This window comes from Stegostoma tigrinum, chromosome 3, assembly GCF_030684315.1.
Source record: "Stegostoma tigrinum isolate sSteTig4 chromosome 3, sSteTig4.hap1, whole genome shotgun sequence".
NCBI classification, from domain to species: domain Eukaryota; kingdom Metazoa; phylum Chordata; class Chondrichthyes; order Orectolobiformes; family Stegostomatidae; genus Stegostoma; species Stegostoma tigrinum.
The window spans coordinates 14,314,566-14,333,224 of NC_081356.1; the positions used below are offsets into that span (position 1 = coordinate 14,314,566).

The 18,659-nt window shown below is 39.7% G+C and overlaps 1 protein-coding gene across 6 annotated transcripts in view; it reads right to left on the reverse strand.

Annotated features, from left to right (window-relative positions):
* The window catches only part of LOC125451333 (uncharacterized), a 99,457-nt gene extending 89,357 nt beyond the window's left edge, over positions 1–10,100 (reverse strand). For all 6 annotated transcript variants that reach the window (XM_048528348.2, XM_048528346.2, XM_048528347.2 and 3 more), the window contains exons 1-2: positions 10,012–10,100; positions 6,574–6,784 (exon numbers count right to left, since the gene is read on the reverse strand). In XM_048528348.2, coding sequence (XP_048384305.1) covers positions 6,574–6,769 — 196 coding nt within the window. In that variant the 5' untranslated portion in view covers positions 6,770–6,784; positions 10,012–10,100. The remainder of the gene's footprint in view (positions 1–6,573; positions 6,785–10,011) is intronic.
* Between the last annotated feature and the right edge of the window lie 8,559 nt (positions 10,101–18,659).

The following is an 18,659-nucleotide window of genomic DNA, read 5'->3' on the forward strand; positions in this document are numbered from 1 at the left end:
CTGAGCCTCTTGAAGCTGGGCCGCCAACCAGAATACCCTCAGGGTATAGGTTCCTAGCAGGGAGGAAGGGATTGGAGATTTTATACAACTCTGTTCACCGAAGAATGATGGGGACTTTGGATGAGGTACTGACAGCTAGTACTGCCCATGGTTTCATAACCAGCACAAGTCACAATATAATAAAGTGTGAAGCTGGATGAACACAGCAGGCCAAGCAGCATCTCAGGAGCTTTTGTGCTCCTGAGATGCTGCTTGGCCTGCTGTGTTCATCCAGCTTCACACTTTATTATCTTGGATTCTCCAGCATCTGCAGTTTCCGTTATCACTGATACAAGTCACAATATGCAGGGTACTAGGGAGAAATAATAAGTCACTTAGGATTGTAAGATAACATAGGGCAGCACAGCACAGTACAGGCATTTCAGACCAAGATATTGTGCTGACCTATTATCCTACTTAAGATCAACTAACCTGCATACCCTTCATTTTACTATCATCCATTTGATTATCCAAGGTTCGTTTAAATGTCCTTAATGTATCTGCTTCTAGTACCACTGCTGTCTGTGCATTCCACACACCCACTACTGTCGGTGTAAAGAACCTACCTCCGACACTTCCCATATACTTTCCTCCAATCACCTTAAAATTATGTGCCCTCATGATAGTTATTTCCACCCTGGGAAGAAGTCTCTGGCTATCTACTCTATAATCAACAAGCAGAGGGAAAAAGAGAAAAGTTTTCCTTTATATACACACAACGAATGATGATGATTGACATGCATTGTCTAAAAGAGTTGGGGAAACAATAGTTTACATATCCTCAACACATAATGGAAACAGTCCCGAGCTAGCCATCATATTAAACGTATTTACCATCAGGCAGCTTTTGTTCTTTTACCAATACAAGCCCATTTACTGATCTACACATGCCCAGATATGTAAGTAACCAGTCAGCTTGAATGAAACCTGGTGAATTTTGTGGTTAAGATAATCATAATTCAAATAAAGGTGAATAACGTAATCAGGAAGTGTTTAATGGCAGAACGGAAGTGTTATCAAAATACACACATACTCACACACTCGTTAATCTGTTCAGCCCAAAAAATAATCTAGCATTATTTTCTCTGAATGTCCTAGACAAATTCTTCCGTTAAGGATTTCAGTGATTTGCTCTGGGACACCCAAAATCCAGACATTCATCAATGGTGCTCAGAATGCAAATCAAACAAAAATTTTGGTCAAAAAGGATAATGTTCCAAATTGAAAGTGTTCATTCACGTCTGTCCACAGAGTTTGCGGTAACTGACATGCAGATAGAAATCAGCCACTCAGCCTCCTAACTCTATTCTGATATTCAAGGCTTTGTTGATCCACACCTCAGTTCATTTATCCGTGTTGATCTATTCCCCAGGGTACCCTCACACAAAACAATCTCAAGTTTCAACCGACCCAGCATATCAGCTAAGTTTTCTGATGGAGCAACTTTGAGACTGACACCATCACCAAAATGCTTCCTGATTTCACTAAAAATTGCCTGGCTTTGATTTTAAGATTGTACTCCAGAATTTTAGATACTTTCTCTGAAATTCGGTACCCAAATCACAAGGATCTTTCAGATGTGGTCAGACCAAGGTTCAGCACAATTGAAGGCTGACAGTTTAAACCTTCTGAAACCTTTTTTTATTCCCAATCTAAGTTGAGAAAGAGGTCAACTTTTCATTCGCCTTTGATTAACTTTTGCAACCGTGCACAGTCGTGTGTATATGTGGACATTAATTTCTTTGACCTGTCCAAAGTTCTTCATCTCTCTCTCTCTCTCTGTTTTAAGACTAATGCATTATTTATTCTTTGGATGCAAGTGAATAACATCAGCCTTCCTCTCACGGAAGTCCATCCATCAGTCTACAACTTGCTTAATATGGCTATGACCCTCTGATAGTTTCTCCTCCTGATCCAGATCATTTCACACTTGTTCAATGGCTGACTCAGTCACTGTTCCTAATGACAATTCAAGTAATATCCTTGACCTAATTAAAAGTCACAGGTCAATAGGTTTCTCGTTTCCCTTCCTTCTCTTCTGAAATAATGCAGCGGTGTTTGCAAATCATCAATCCAAAAGTAGCAACTTCTGAAGAGAGTGTCTTGGAAAATTGTGGCCAATGCACTTTTAAATTTCCCACTGATTTCAAAGTTATACATTTCAAATTTGACAACAGAAAGAGTGGATCAACATCAATAACTGCAAAGACTTCTTAGAAAGGAGTGTAGGACTTGAACTTTGGTGCAGGCTTAGGGCGAAGACTAACTTTGATTCAACTGGAATTTTATTTTAACAGGAACACTGCTCTACACCTTGAGTTACATCAAAGCAAAAACAGAAACTGACTAGGTGCTGGCAATGAAACAAGGGTATGTCAACTGCCTGGTTCGGACATCAGGTCAGAAAGATAACAGATAGCGTAGAAGCAACTTTGATCAGGGGCACCTCACCCCCACCCCCCTCTGCAACAGCTAATGCTGATAGTTTCCATTGAGTTACAAATACATCATTTCAAAATGTTCATCTGTGTTCAAATTTGTACATTGATTTTCCTCTATTGTTAAACTTCTCCAAATTTTTAAAAATTCCTGACTACTCCTAATCTGACTCTATGCATTGGATCCCTTGCAGCCCACACCACAACAATGGACCGTGAATTCGGTTATTTATGCACAAGCTCTAAAACTATCTTTCTAAACTTGACAGGGTGGATGCAGAGAGGTTGTTTCTCCTTCTGGGAGAGTCTAGGACCAGATGGCATAATCTCAAAGTGAGGGAGCACTTTTTAAAGAGAGATAAGGAAGATATTTTTTCTCTCAGAGTAGTTCTTTACCTTTTTAAAATCAGGAACAAGATCAAGATTTACAGCAAAGTCAACAGACTAAAGGATTATCGATCAGTTATGATCTCATTGAGAGGCACAGAAGATTTAAATGGGCTGAACAGCCTGCTTCTTCTCCAACAATCCATGGTCTACAACTTCTATGCCTCTTTCTCCTACTTTAAGACAACCTAGAACAACTCTCATTGATAACAAAGTGTGGAGCTGGATGAACACAGCAGGCCAAGCAGCACCTCTGGAGCACAAAAGCTGACATTTCAGGCCTAGACCCATCAGAGAGGGGGATGGGGAGAGGGTTCTGAAATAAACAGGGAGAAGCTTTTACTCACCTCTCCTAAAATTCCCTTCTGTAAAGGACCATGGGACATCAAATTATAATTTGTGTTTAGTATAGCAATATAGTTACAGATTTTAATTGTTGTTGCTTGTGTATTGAGCATTCAATAGAAGAAAATATACTAACAGTCCGATCTGCTCGAAGCATCCAAAAAGCCAAGAAGATCAAATTGTCACAGTAACTTTTTATGCCAAATTAACGTATCAGTAACTCAGGACTGACAGTAATACCAACACAGATTCAGCAAGGCTGCATCTTCAACTCTCCTGACTTTGTGACTTGCACAGAATGATGTCAATGATAATGGGAACTGCAGATGCTGGAGAATCCAAGATAATAAAATGTGAGGCTGGATGAACACAGCAGGCCCAGCAGCATCCCAGGAGCACAAAAGCTTTTGTGCACCTGGGATGCTGCTGGGCCTGCTGTGTTCATCCAGCCTCACATTTTATTATCTTGATGTCAATCAATGCAGAGTTATCCCAAAGGAGGAAACAACATTATCTCTCTTTACCATATCAACCCAATCACTTATACATACTCGTAAGTTTCAGAGTACTTTGTGCTTCCATGCAGAGGAATCTGGGTGTTCTTGTGCATGAATATCAGAAAGTTAATGTGACGGTAATAAGGAAAACAAATGGAATTTTGGAATTAATTGGTTTAGCATGACCACACCTGGAGTACTGTGTAATTTTGGTTCCTGTACTTGAGAGGGGATATAGTTATATTGGAGGTTCACTAGATTTGCACAGAAGATATATCTGTCTCGTGACGAGAGTGTGAGGTGGAGGTACCAGTGTTGGACTGGGGCGGACAAAGTCAGAGGTCACAAGACACCAGGTTATGATTTCAAAACAAAACATGTTGGACTTATAACCCTGGTGTCGTGTGACTTTTGACGAAGAGAGATTGAGCAGTTCGGGCCTATAGTCTCTGGAGTTTAGAAGAATAAGAGGAGATCTAATTGAGGTATACAAGATGACAAAGGTACTGACAATGTAGACATAAAAAGGATGTTTCCTCATATGGAGAAATCGAGAACGATAGGTCAGAGTTTAAGGATAAGGGGTAACAGATTTAAAACAGATGAGAAGAATTTACTTCTCTCGAAAGGGTCTTCAATCTATGGAACTCATTATCCCAGAATTGCTAAGATAGGGACATGAAATAAATTTGAGGAATAGATATTTAATTAGCAATGGGTGGAAAGGTTATGAACAGCTGGCAGGGAACTGGAGTTAAGATCGAGATGAGGTCAGCCATAATCGTATCAAATGGCGGAACAGGGTCAAGACGCTGGACTGCCTACTCCTGCTCCTGCTCTCTGATGAAGGGTCTAGGCCCGAAACGTCAGCTTTTGTGGTCCTGAGATGCTGCTTGGCCTGCTGTGTTCATCCAGCCTCACATTTTATTATCTTGGATTCTCCAGCATCTGCAGTTCCCATTATCCCTGCTCCAAGTTCTTGTGTTTTAACACCTTTACAAGTTTTAGGTCACTTTTAATCTTTGAAACTCTGCATACCTATCATACGTCACATTAAAGTGAAACCATTCACCAGTATTCATTAAGAACTAGTTTCTGGTTAAGGATTGATACTAAATTAGTTAAAGGAGCAGATCAATTATTCTTCAAATCAGTTTCATTTGAGAAAGTGCCAATTTCAGTGCAGCAAGCAAAGCACACTTTATTCCCTTCCAGTGTTCCAGTTAAGTACTTCCCAAAGGATCTGCAAAGTTACAATGATCAAGATTCCAGGCTGCTTCACAGCAGAGAGTGCATTTCCTAAGTCATGTTACATGCTGTTCACCCACCATCCATGTTCTCACTCACCTCCACTAGCTCCCATTTCAGGGACATCTTGATTTTAAAAATCTAATCCTAATATTCAATTCTTCCATTTCTCTGTAATTTCCAGTCATACACAAACAACTCCACATTCTTTCATCCAAACCACTTGATAATCCCAAATTTCCTCTGCCCCACAATCTACAGCTACATCCATAACTGTGCAGAATATAGTGCAAATCCTGAAACTCCCTCCACAAGCTTATTTGTTTCCATTTGATCCACCTCAAAATCCACTTTTTTTGAAGAAGGTTTTCACTATCCATACCAATCCTTTCTTTGGTGGCTGGGTACTGTATTGTGTGAGATGACATGCCCTGGGATGTTTTAACGGCAACATGCGCATAAGTTTTGTTTCACAAATATTGGTTCATAGGAAATGAGCCTTGTTTGCTATGCCAGCATATACCGTCCATCTGTAATTGCCCTAGAGAAAATTATTAATACAAACATCAAATTTTCACCTCAATAAAACAAGCACCTTTGCTGCATGGCCTGCTGTGTTCATCCAGCTCCACACTTTGTTAACCTGATAGTGACCTTACTGAATGTTGGCTGAGGTTTAATGTGAGAGTTTGTGCGTGCACAAAGTGGAAAACACACATAAAACAAAGTTTTCTGGCTGGATCCCACTTACTGGTTTACATTGATGGCTCTCATAGCCTTGTCAAACACCAAGACAAAACTGCCCACTTCTTAACCAGCATTTGTCCAAAGGGCGAAGGAAATCTGGCTCAACTGTGGGAAAGTGGTAAGATAGAAAGGGAAGGATCAAGTCTCCACATTTAAAGTTAGTGCCAATCAAATCAAAGAAAAGGCTGCTATGAAAATTTAAGTCAGTTGTTTAAATCAATGGTTTTGTGCATAGAATCGCTCGGGAACTCTATTTAGAATTAGGTGGTTGTCTTTGACTGGTGTAGATACAATGAGCTGTACGGCTTCTTTCTGTGCTCTGGATCTCTATGACTTGTGTAGAATGCTAAGAAAGTTAAAATCCAAAATCACTATCCCTGGACTCCATGTCCAACACTCCTCCACTAGTGGCAAATGAGAGCTGCAGTGGAACAAGAACAGTAATGGGGGCACCAGCATTTCAGAATCATCCCGAACTGAAATATAAATTATTGTTTATTCATTGTCACTAATACAATAACTTTGAACACCAACACAGGAGCACTTAAGAGACCGTCTCAACCCTCCAACAAATCACCTTCTCAAGACCAATAAAGATTCTGGAAGTTGCTGGCCACTAAATGAGAAGGCTCCTACTTTCTAACAAGCCTTTCCTGAAGCTGTGGTTGATTCTGGTAGCATGCATAAATTTACCCTCAAAACGTAACTTCACTCAGCAGGATCCAACCAATTAAATCGTCTATACCAGGTTAATGAGCTTATCCATTTATGGCACTACTTGGTGTAATATGATCTTGTCATTTCTCCACCTTCTCCAGTCAAATTCAAAACTAATTAAGACCTCCACCAATGTTTGACAGTTTAATACTTACCACAGAGCAATTCTTTCATTCCTTTCACTGAACATACAAATATAGTTGGTTTGTTGAGGAGACGTGCTTGGAAAACCCTGCTTCCATAGCTATGAATTCGACTGTTGCAAAAATGCATTGGGTCCTTATAGAACTCCAATGATTTATCACTCATTAAAGCATATCCTGAAGTTCCAGGAATCCGGATCTGGGACATTGTGCAATAATCTTCCTGAAATATGAAAATATATTATTCTAAACTATTATTTGACTGAATTATACAACTAATTATAACTGATACTTGTTTGACTTCATCTGTTTTTGCAAATATCCCAACCTTCAAAAGCAAGGTGAAATTAAAGAGTAAATGCCAATATAAACTTAAAATAGTATGAAGCATTTCAGTTAAAAACTGGTCTAACAGCTTTAAAGGGGTGACAGCAACATGTGGACACCAAAAGGAGGAAGAAATTTAGAAGAAGAAAATTACTGATACAAAGAGAACCCCCATGCTCAAAGCACTTTACAGTCAACTAATTGTGATTTAGATATTGTCACTGTTATAGCGCAAGAAACTAGGCAGCCAATTTACACAAAGTTCACATAATCAGCAATGCAATAAATGCCAGATTATAGGCTTCAGCACTGGTGACAAAATCATGTTAGCCAGCATGCAGGAAGAGTTCCCCTGGTTTTATACTAGCTAAGGGCAGATGGAGACCTTGGTTTATTGTCTTATCCACAGGTCACAGCTTCAAGCTGTTTAAGTGTCAGCTTAAATTACATAGCGGAATCTTTAGAGAGATCTGATGCCAGAAAATGTTGACACAAAGGCAAAACTAATCTGAAGCTTGAAGAGTTGGCTTTTAAAGCAGGGTGTGATTGAATTTAAATTCATTCATGGGATGGGAGTTTCACTGTCTAGATCAGTATTTATTAATTATCCCTAATTGTCCAGAGGACAGTTAAGATTTAATCACATTGATTAGATCTGGAGTTATATGTAGACTAGACCAGGGGAAGAATGCAATTTGCCTTCCCTAAAGGAACCAAAAAGGTTTTTTGAACAACAGACAATGGATTCATAGTGATCATCGATTTGAACTTGGGTCCCCAGAACATAGGAACAAAAACAAATTTGCTGGAAAAGCTCAGCAAGTCTGGCAGCATCTGTGGAGGAGAAAACAGAGTTAACATTCCAGTTCCAGTGACCCTTCCCCAGAACATCGCCTGGAATTCTGGATTAATGGTCTAGTGATAATACCACTAGGCGTTCACCTCCCAATAAGTGAAGTGAATACCTTTGTTGTACTGCTGCACGTGTGGATAAGGATTTCAGCAGAGGTAAATAGATCAATACCATAATGTGAAAGCAGTAGCAAATCTACAGGCAGAAGGAGGGAGGGCTGTCATTAACATACGCTCAGAGGTCAGAAGCAAATTTTGTGTTTACAGAGACAATTTGTAGCCACTAAATAGGAACAGTCCAAGCATTTGGGAACATATATGCACTGAAAAATATAAAGTTCGCAAATCTAGGGGAGCATCTGCTGTTGTCAATATTTTCTAGTACAGTACACCTTCTGGCCAGTGGTAGGAGAACTGGTCCTTGTTAAATACCTGTGCAAGCAAACTGTCTATACTCCTGTGACACAGATCTACTTGAAAGTAAGTGAGGTTCCATTCAGACAGTATAGTTCCCATGAACGCCTCCCAAAAACTACAGTGAAACGAAGTTCTTTTAAATAACTAGTTACCAGTGAAAAGAAGCTTCGGAAACAAAAACCTTGTAGGCATTTATGCATCCAAATAAGAGGTCATACTACAGTCGTCTTGCTTACACTATTATACAAAATAGGTGTAATTTAATAATTGTGGTTAAATATAAATTTAAATTCACAAAATTAATGGAAGCAGCATCAGCACAATGAAAACTTAAAAACTTTACAATTAGTTTAATAAAAACAAAATAAAAAATATAACCATACACATAACCTGTAACAGCTTCCCTATTGTTTCAGCAACAACTGTACCCAAAAAATGCACTAACCACGATTGTCTCTGAAAGTGATGGAACTAAGGAAACACCTTTGTGTGTGCAATTCAGGCCATCAAAAAAAGACCAGGCACATGGAATAACAACTACAGGCTGTTCACCCCTCTAACTTCAAATAATGTTGATCTTGCTCTGTACACCTCCTGCGCAGCCACAACCTTGTATGCCTCGCTCCAAGCGCCCTACAATCTGTATGTCCATGTTTGCTATGATCTGTCTGTGCTGTTCACAAACAAAACTTTTCACTGCATTTAGGTACATGTGACTACAAGAAATCAAATCCAACTTGAAACCAAAGAAGTAATGACAGAAAGAAAAACAAAACATATACAACTGAAATCCGATTAGAGAAGCGGATTTAATGCAAAACTGAAATACAACTCTTTTAACTTCTCCATTGGCTGAGAGATAGTTCACGATGCTAAGATTGTGAAAGGTGCTATACAAATAGAAATCATTTCCTTCTTTGTGAGCACGTGTCCTTTATTTCCTGAATATTTTGCGGCAATATTGGCTTCTGCTTCACGAAAAGTCATGCATTCACAAAACAAAGGATGCTTGAAAGTACAGCACTTTTGAACAGTGGGAACATTGCTGCAATCAAGTTGCACAAAAAAGAATGTCAATTAAATAATTAAGATGTCTTGTTGGCACTGGTGTTGGTGAAACCTCTTCGGATTTTCCGTGAGTAAAGAGTGCAATGGGAATTTATGTTTTTGAACACAGTTGGAGTTTCAACTTAATGTCTCGTTGAAAAAACACTCCGTCCGTAATACACAGGGTTACCAGCTTCAATTACGTCCTCAAACTGTTGCAGTGAGGCTAGAACCATTAACTTTTGACGCACAGTACAATTAACTGAACCAACACTGAACAAAAAAACCCAGACTGTCACAGTTTAATGCTCAAAACGAAATCAAAGATTTCTATTTGTACAACACTTTTCATCATACCATTATTTAATCATAAATCAAAACATTTCCACTGGCATCCTTCTGCCAGAACTAAGCTCAGGCTGAACTTTCAGACCAATGTTTAATTCACCGCAAAATAACAAAAAACAAGTAAATCATTCCCTGGGCTCAGCTACACCAAAATTAATAATAAATTATAATGCGTTCCTTTGCAGACGGGGAGCTTAAAACGAAGTTTTGTGGATGTAAAAGATTATTTAATTTGATGCCGCGGTTTCTGTACATTTTCAATTTCTACTAATATTATTGTACAAAAAAAAAGTAAAGCGTAATTTAATTATTTCCGAATGAAGAGGAGACGGAGTCGATCCCAGCACAAGTCAGAGACAGAGAGACAGTGAAGATGGGGAAGGTCAGGGACACAAGGCCAAAGTGGGAAATGAGGCCGATAGAAGAGCCGCAGGTGCCACCCGAGGACCCAATGCTCACCCCTCCAGCCGGACAGTGGACCGACCGAACCCCGCCGCCGCCTGTTCCCTTCACGGATCAGTGTGTCCCCGGGGCGAGAGGCGGGCCCGCTGCCTCTTCCTCCTCACAGCAACCGCCCCAGCGGGCCGTCACTCACCAATGTCTCCACCCACCCACCCCCATATCCAGGTTTCTCATCCCACCCACCACTTCGACCAGTTCCACTCCCCCCTCCCCAAATAGTTCCCTCCGTCACTCGCCAAACCCTACCCCTAAATCTCCCCCCTCCCCCGGACAACCAGTACCCGTCCCTAAAGCCTAACAATTCCGTCTAAAGCCCGACAACACCCCACCCCCACGACGCTCACCTTCTCCTTCACTTGCCCTCCCACTCCCTCTTCCCCTCCCCACGATCTCCCCTCAACTCCCATCATCCACGCCCCCACGATCTCCCCTCTTGCCCCCCCCCCAACCATCCCCCCTCACCTCTACCGCAAATTCCCTGCCAGAGCAACATTTATCCTTAAAACCAATACATAAAACCAATGAAGAAGGGTCACTAGACGCGAAAGATCAGTTTGCACTCTCTCCACAGATGCTGCCTGACCCGCTGTGATTTCCCAGTTTTTTTTTGGCTTCCTTAATAGGAGCAGGAGTACGCCATCTGGCCCATTCAGCCTGCTCCTGCTATTCAATAAGATCACAGCTAATACTTTTTCATGGACTTGGCTTCACTTACCCATACACTGACCACAAACCTTACCGTTCAAAATTTTTTATCTATCTTTGCTTTATAAACATTCAACTAGATGGCCTCCACCACTTCACTGGGCAGGGAATTCCACAGATTAACAACCCTTTGGGTGAAGAGTTCCTTCTTAACTCAGTACTAAATCTGCTCTCCCTTATTTTGTGGCTATAGCCCCTAGTTCTATTTTCACTCTCCAATGGAAACAACTATCATGCTTGTACCTTATTTATTTCCTTCATAATTTAATATGTTTCTATAAAACTTCCTTAACCTACTTAATTCCAATGAGTATAATCCCAGTCCACTCAATCTCTGCTCATAAACCAACTCAGTTCCAGAATCAACCTAATTATCATCCTCTGCATCTTCTCCAGTGTCTGTATATCCTTTCTCAAGTAAGGAGACCAAAACTCTACACAGTACTACCATTTGGCCTCACGAGCACCCTATACAGCTGCAGTATAACCTCTTATTTTTAAACTCTATCCCTCTAGCAATGATGGATAATATTGCATGTGCCTTCCTAATTACCTACTGCACCTGAAAAACCAACTTTTTATGATTCATGCACAAGGACATCCAGGCCCCTCTGCAATGCACCCATGGTACAATTTTTCATCATTTAAATAATAGTCCACTTTGCTGTTATTCCTACCAAAATGGATGACCTCACATTTAAAAACATTGTACCCCACCTTACAGACCCTTTCCTACTCACTTGACCTATCTATATCCCTCTGCACACTTTGCTCTACCAGTCATTTTACTGCCATTTGCAAACTTTGACACAGTGCAGATGATCCTCAACTTTAAATCATCTATGTAAATTGTAAACAATTGCAGTCCCAACACTGATTGCTTGAATCATTGATTGATTTATTTATTGTCACATGTACCGAAATACAGTGAAAAGCTTTGTCAATGTGTGGTACAGGCAGGTCATAGTAAGCACAGTATGTACAGATCAAAAAGACTTATGCAATGCAGGTTACATTGCACAGGGTGTGTGCTAGGCAAGATCAACATTAGCAAGATCAGTGTTATTTAAGGCTGGACAGTCCGTTCATCAGTCTGATTACAGCCAAGGAGAAGCTGTTCCTGAACCTGATTGCGCATGTTTTTGGGCTTCTGTATCTTCTGTCTGACTGAACAGGTTGTAGGAGATCAGTACCAGGGTGCGATGGGTGTTCGATGATCCCTGTTACACACCATTAGTCACTGCTTGTCAACCAGAAAAACATCCATTTATCCTCACTCTTTACTTTCTGTTAATTAATCAACCTTTTATCCATTCTAATGCATTACCATAAAGTAGCACACCTTTATCTTACGCAGCAGCCTTTTGTGCACACCTTGACAAATGCCTTCTGGAAATCTAGATACACTACATCCACCGATTCCCTGTTGTCCACCACGCTCATAATTCTTAAAGAATTCCAGTAAAATAGTTAAACATGACCTGTCCTTCATGAACCCACACTGCGTACGCCTCATGTATCACTACTTCTTCCTTGATGACAGATTCAAGCATTTTCCTCATTATAGAAGTTAAGCTAATGGGCCTACAGTTACCCAGCTTTTGACTACCTCCTTTCTTAAACAGTGGCATCACTTCTGCTGTTTTCCAATTTGCTTGAACCATGTAAAAGTCCAGCAAATTTTGGTACATTATCACAAGCACACTTGCTATTTCTCTCGCCATCTCTTTCAGTATCCTGGGCTGCATTTCATCAGGGCCAGGACACTTGTCTACCTTCAGCCTCCATGAGCTTTCCCAACACTACCTCTTTAGTGGAAATGATCATTTCTGCCATAGCCTCCTGGTTATCAATTATTGTCATGTTATTTGTGCCTTCCACTGTGGAGACTGACACTAAATACCTATTTAATTCCTCGGCTATTTCCTCATTTCCCTCTTCTCATCCTCTAAAGAACCAATGTTTACCTTAGCCTCTCTTTTTCATTTCAAATATATCTTGAAACCTTTACTATATGTTTTTATTTTCTAAGCCAGTTTACTGTCATAATCCATTTTACTTTTTTCTGTAGCTTTTCTCATGGTTTTCTGTTGACCCTTAAAAATTTCCCAGTCACCTGGTATACCACTAATGTTTGGTACTTTGTATGCATTTGCTTTCAATTTGCTACCCTCCTTTATTTCCATACTTAGCGATGGCTGATTATCCCTTTTCCTACTATCCTACCTTTTCCCTGGTATATACTTGCGCTGCGCACTGTGAAAAATCACAATGAAAATTCTGCACTGTTCCTCAATTGTCGCAGTTGATCTTAGCCAACTCCTCCCTCGTCCCATTGCAGTCTCCATTGTTTAAGCACAAGACACTGGTATTGGATTTTACTTCTCATCCTCCATCAGTATTCTAAATTCAAGCATATGATCACTCCTTCCAAGTGGATCCCTAACTATGAGATCAGCAATTATTCCTGTCTCATTACACTAGTGCTAGGATAGCTTGCTCCCTTGTGGGTTTCATTACATTCTGTTCAAGGAAACTATCACGGATACGTTCTATGAATTCCTCCTCAATGCTACGTTGACCAACTTGTTTTGACCAATCAATACGTAGATTAAAACCCCCATGATAATTGCCATACAATTTTCACATGCATTTCAGTTGTTTCTTTGTTTATTACCCGCCCACCTTGATGTTATTACTTGGTGGCCTATAGGTTATGCCTATCGGTGACTTTTTCTCCCTTCCTACTTCTAATTTCCGCACACATTGATTTAACCTTTTTCTCCGTGGAAGCTTTTACCACCACACTGATGTCATCCTTAAACATCAAAGCTACACCAACTCCCTTATGTTACTGTTTGCCCTTCCAAATATTTAACTTCTATGCAATTATATTTCTGTAATAGCGACTAAATCATTTCAGCACAGACTCCATCATCTGACATAATTTGCCCCCACATAAAACTAATTATTTGTTCAATTAGTCCATTGCTGTTGACAAGCACTTGCTATGGAACATTTCTTACAATATTTAACTTTGAAAAGTGTTTAATAACTGTAAAGTGAGTGGGAATGCCCTATAGCCATGAAAGGCACAATTCAACAGTAAGTTATTTTTTCTTTTTCAAGCTGAGCATGAATGCATATGACAATTTGATGTCAGTGAAGACTAAAAATATTAAGTGTATTTAGATCACAGCTGCTGTTGTTGAGTGCATTAGTTATTTCATACCCAAAACTGCAAGTGAAGTGTAAATACACCTTAATTTCTGGAATTTTCTCCTTACCTCAAAGAAGCACACCCACATTCATCTAATGTCTATCATTTTGATGCCTCCCAACTACATTTTGTAACAAGGTGACTCAACATTTTCCAGGGTCTATTTCTAAATAAATCAGTTATGTACATTGCAGTAACACAATTTTACCATTTTTAAAGCTTATTGTTGTCTGAGCTTGAGGTCAAACTCAGCTCTTGGAAGACTCCATCTGAATATTGGGAATTTGGTCACATTAACTGCACGCGGCTAGACAGACATTTTGGAATCGCAAGAGGTAAAAAACCCAAGGTCCTTCTGTTCACTTTCAATCATCTTCTTCCAAAAAACAAAGCTACTTTGAAACATTCAGCAAATGAGTCATTATCTGTGAAACAATAAACAGAGTTAACATTTCAGATAGCTGGCCTTTTATCAGAACTGGTAAAAATTAGTGCTGCAACAGGTTTTAATCAAGTTCAGAGTTACAGAAAGGAGTGGCAAGTAGTAAAGGGAAGGTCTATCGTAGTGTAGAAAACAGGAAAAACTAAATAATTCATTGTACCTAAAGTTTATCTGGGTAGGAAATGAGAACAAACTCAAAGGTAGGGTGGGTTTTATTGTGATGATATCTAGTAATCAAGAAGACCAAGTTACTGTTACTACAAGTTCAAACCCTGCTGTGGTAACGCATGGAATTTAAAATCATTGATTAAATCTGAAAAATAAAGGTAGTCTCAAAAATTGTGGCCGTGGCAACTGTCATAAATTGTCGTAAAAAGCCATCTGTTTCACTTGTATTCTTTTGGGAAGGAAATCTGCTGCCTGTACCTTGTCTAGCCTACTTGTGAGATGGACCCACAACAATGTGGTTGCCTCTTAACTGCCCTTTGAAATGATCTAGCAAGCAACTCAGGTTAAGAGCAATTGGAAATGGGCAAAAAATGCTGACCTTGCCACCAATGCCCATATCCCATGAGGGAATTAAAAAAAAAGGAACATTACCACAATTCTTTGAAGAAGAGAGGAGTTCAGAAAGAAATACGGAAATGGATGAACAGAAGCAAGGACTCTGTCAACTAAGCTGGAAGGGGAATCCTTAACTGAGGAAAAGACAAATCAGATGCACTATTTTGGAAAGTGGTATTACCAGAACATGTGTAATGGAAACAAAAAGGAGAGAATACAACTCTTACAGCAAGCTGGATAGGAAGGGATGTTGTTAATGTAGTTTAGAAATGCTGTGTGCTTATATTGAATTTTGATTGATGGTTGATTCCCAAAAAATGGATCCAGTGAAGTTGAAGAAATGAAGGATAAAGAGACAGCTGGCCTAGGTGAAAGCCAGGATAGGGTAGAAATTAATGAGAGCTTTTAATTCTGAAGCTGTGACTAGTGGTGTGCCGTAAGGATCAATGCTGGGTCCACTGGTTTTTGTCATTTATATAAATGATTTGATGAGAGTATGAGACATTTGGTTAGTGAGTTGACAGCTCACCAATATTGGCACCAATATTAGTAGTGTAATGGACAGTGATGAAGGTTATCTCAGAGCGCAACAGGATTTTGAACAGATGGGAAAATGGCCTAAGGAAAGGCAGATGGAGTTTAATTTAAATAAATATGAGGTGATGAATTTAGGTAAGGCAATTCATGTCAGGACTTATACAGTTAATGCAGGGCACTTGGAGTGTTGCTGAACAAAAAGACCTCGGGCTGCAATTGCGTAGTTCCCTCAAAGTGGAGTTGCAGGTAGACAGGATGGTGAGAAGGCATTTAACATGCTTACCTTCATCAGTCAGTGCACAGAGTACGAGAGTTGGGACAACATGTTGCGGCTGTACAGGGCATTAGTGAGACCACTTTTAGAATACTGCGTTCAGTTCTGGTCTCCCTGTTATAGGAAGGATGATGTAAAACTTGAAAGGGTTCAGAAAAGATTTACAAGTATATTGCTGGGAATGGAGGGTTTGAGCTATGGGGATAGGCTGAATAGGATTCCCTGGAGTGTCAGATGCTGAGGGGTGACCTCATAGAGGTTCATAAAACCATGAGGGGAATGGATAGAGTAAATAACCAGGGTCTTTTTCCCAGGGTCAAGGAGTCCAAAACTAGAGTGCATAGTTTTAGGATGAGAGGGGAAAGATTTAAATGGGAACTGAGGGACAACGCAGAAGGTGGTGCATGTATTGAACGAGCTTCCAGAGAAGTTGGTGGAGGTGGGTAAAATTACAACATTTCAGACACATCTGAATGGGTCCATGAATAGGAAAGGTTTAGAGGGATATGGGCCAACTACTGGCAAATCAGACTAGATCAGTTTAGGATACCAGGGCGGACGAGTTGGACCAAAGGGTCTGTTTCTGTGCTCTATAACTATGACAGCACCTCATGAGCACTTAGAAACAAAGTTGATGAAACTCCTTTCTTGAGCAAAATACACCTTCGTTGCAGCCATTAACTTAACAGAAAAAAAACATGCTTGTGCATTACCGAAACAAAATATGTGCCATGAAATGGCGGGGTTAGTTAGGACTCATACAGTAACTGCTTTTATTTGGTGGAAGAGTATGGAGTAAAAAGAGCAGTTTACCCAGTTCAGCCAGATGGAAAAGGGCAGAGGTGATAGAGGCTGGTTCAGTTTCCATTCATTGAAGAAGCAGAAAGCCTTCGGGCAATCCTGCTCAAGAAGAAGGAGTAAAGGGTGGCATGGTGATTCAGTGGTTAGCACTGCTACCTCACAGCACCAGGAACCAGGGTTCAATTCTGGCCTTGAGTGACTGTGTGAAGTTTGCACATTCTCCCTGTGTCTGTGTGGGTTTCCTCTTGCAGTACAAAAATGTGCTGGTTAGGCGGAGTGGCCATGTTCAATTGTCCAGGGATACGCAGGCTAGGTTAGCAACAGGAAGTGCTGCATTACAGGGACAGGGTAGGGCAGTGGGTTTGGGTGGGATGCTTGTCAGAGGGTTGGTGTGGACTCAATGGGCCAAATCGTCTGTTTCCACACTGTAGGGAGCCTATGATCTGTAAGGCGCAAAATTAACATTTCAAGTCCACTGATGCTTCTGCAGAAGACCTTTCTGAAGAAAGGGAACTGGATTTCAAACATTAATTCTTCTTTCTCTCCACTGATACTGCTAGAACTGCTGGATTTCTGTTTTCATTCCAATTTTTTCTAGTTCTCTTGAGAGGCCATCAACCAAAATGTTAATTCTGTTTGTCTGTGAAAGTATTACTAGACAGTATTTCCAGCATTTTACTTTCATTTCAGCTTCACAGCATTTTCAGTGTTTTTTTTACGATAATGGAATTTTGATTAATCTTAAAAATCAATGTAAATTAGCCATAAGCGATATTAACATGAAGTAAAGAAAACTTTGTCAATGGTAAAAGCCAAAAGGTCAAAGTCTCTGTCCCTCCCATTCATGTGACACTTACCATGTCATGTTTTGAAGTTAATCATGTTCTTTATCCAAAAGTATTGTTTTCTGGAAGAATTCTACCCCAATCACATTTGAATGAATTGACATATTCTGCCTGCACAATCTCCTAAGTAGCCAGTTTCTTAGACTGACTTCTCACTTATTAAAAACAGCACTTTGGCAGATTAATGTTGTAAGTTTACCTTCCTTCAACCAAAGGCCTTGTGCTCTGGACAAGAAGAAAAAGTCTACAATATTTAGTCCTTTCTGAAGCTTCAAATCTCCAAACTTATTATATTGATGTATCAGTCAAAACATGAATTATTATCAATGTTTATAGAACTCTTAGTTCTTTTGATGTTTATAACAATGAATTGTAGGCTTACAATTCAATATCTCTTTCCAAACAAACCTTTATACTTTTAAACAATCCAATGAAATGTGTTGCCAGTTATGGAATTATAATTTACAATTATATAACACCTCACGTTTTTGCAAATCACACAACTCTTGTAGGCTATTGTACATCAGATTCTATAACCAGCAGTGGGCTAGTTTTAGTCATTAATTTTGTTTTAATGCTGTTTTTGATCAGGATATGATATTACTTTTTCTCATCCATAACATGCATTGTGAAGATGCTATTGAAATTGTTAATGAAAGACAAATCAATGGACTGCTTAGAGAAATGTGAGTCGCTTAGTGAGGTCAGCATGAATATTGGACAATGAACCATATCTAATGAACTAATTGAGCTTTTCGAGGAAGTAGCTAGAATTACAGAAGTGGGAGTATCAATGTGGTTTGCACATAGAATGCATTCGACAGGGTTCCAACATTAACTAAAAGAACAGAACATGAAATTGAAAGCAAATTATTGACCCTCTTGGGAATTGATTAGGTATTGACAGGCAAAATGTGGCGATAATAGACATGTCTCAAATTGGAAATAAATGAGTAGTGGTATCACACAAGGATTTGTGTTCTCAAGTATTTGCTATATTTATTAATGAGTTAATTAGCAAATAGGGAATATTATAAGTTCATCAATGGCACAGAGATTCGTTGTATCTAGTGAGTTCCAAGTATATTTTTAAATGCTGAGGGACTAGGATCAGCGGTGGTCCAAAGAGACTGGAAGGCTGCATGTAGACAGCTCATTGAAATGTAGTGGTCAAGGAGAATTAACATCAAAATGACTAATGAAGTGTTAATATTTACATCCAAAATGTTAGAATATAAAGTGAAGGTTTGCTACAGC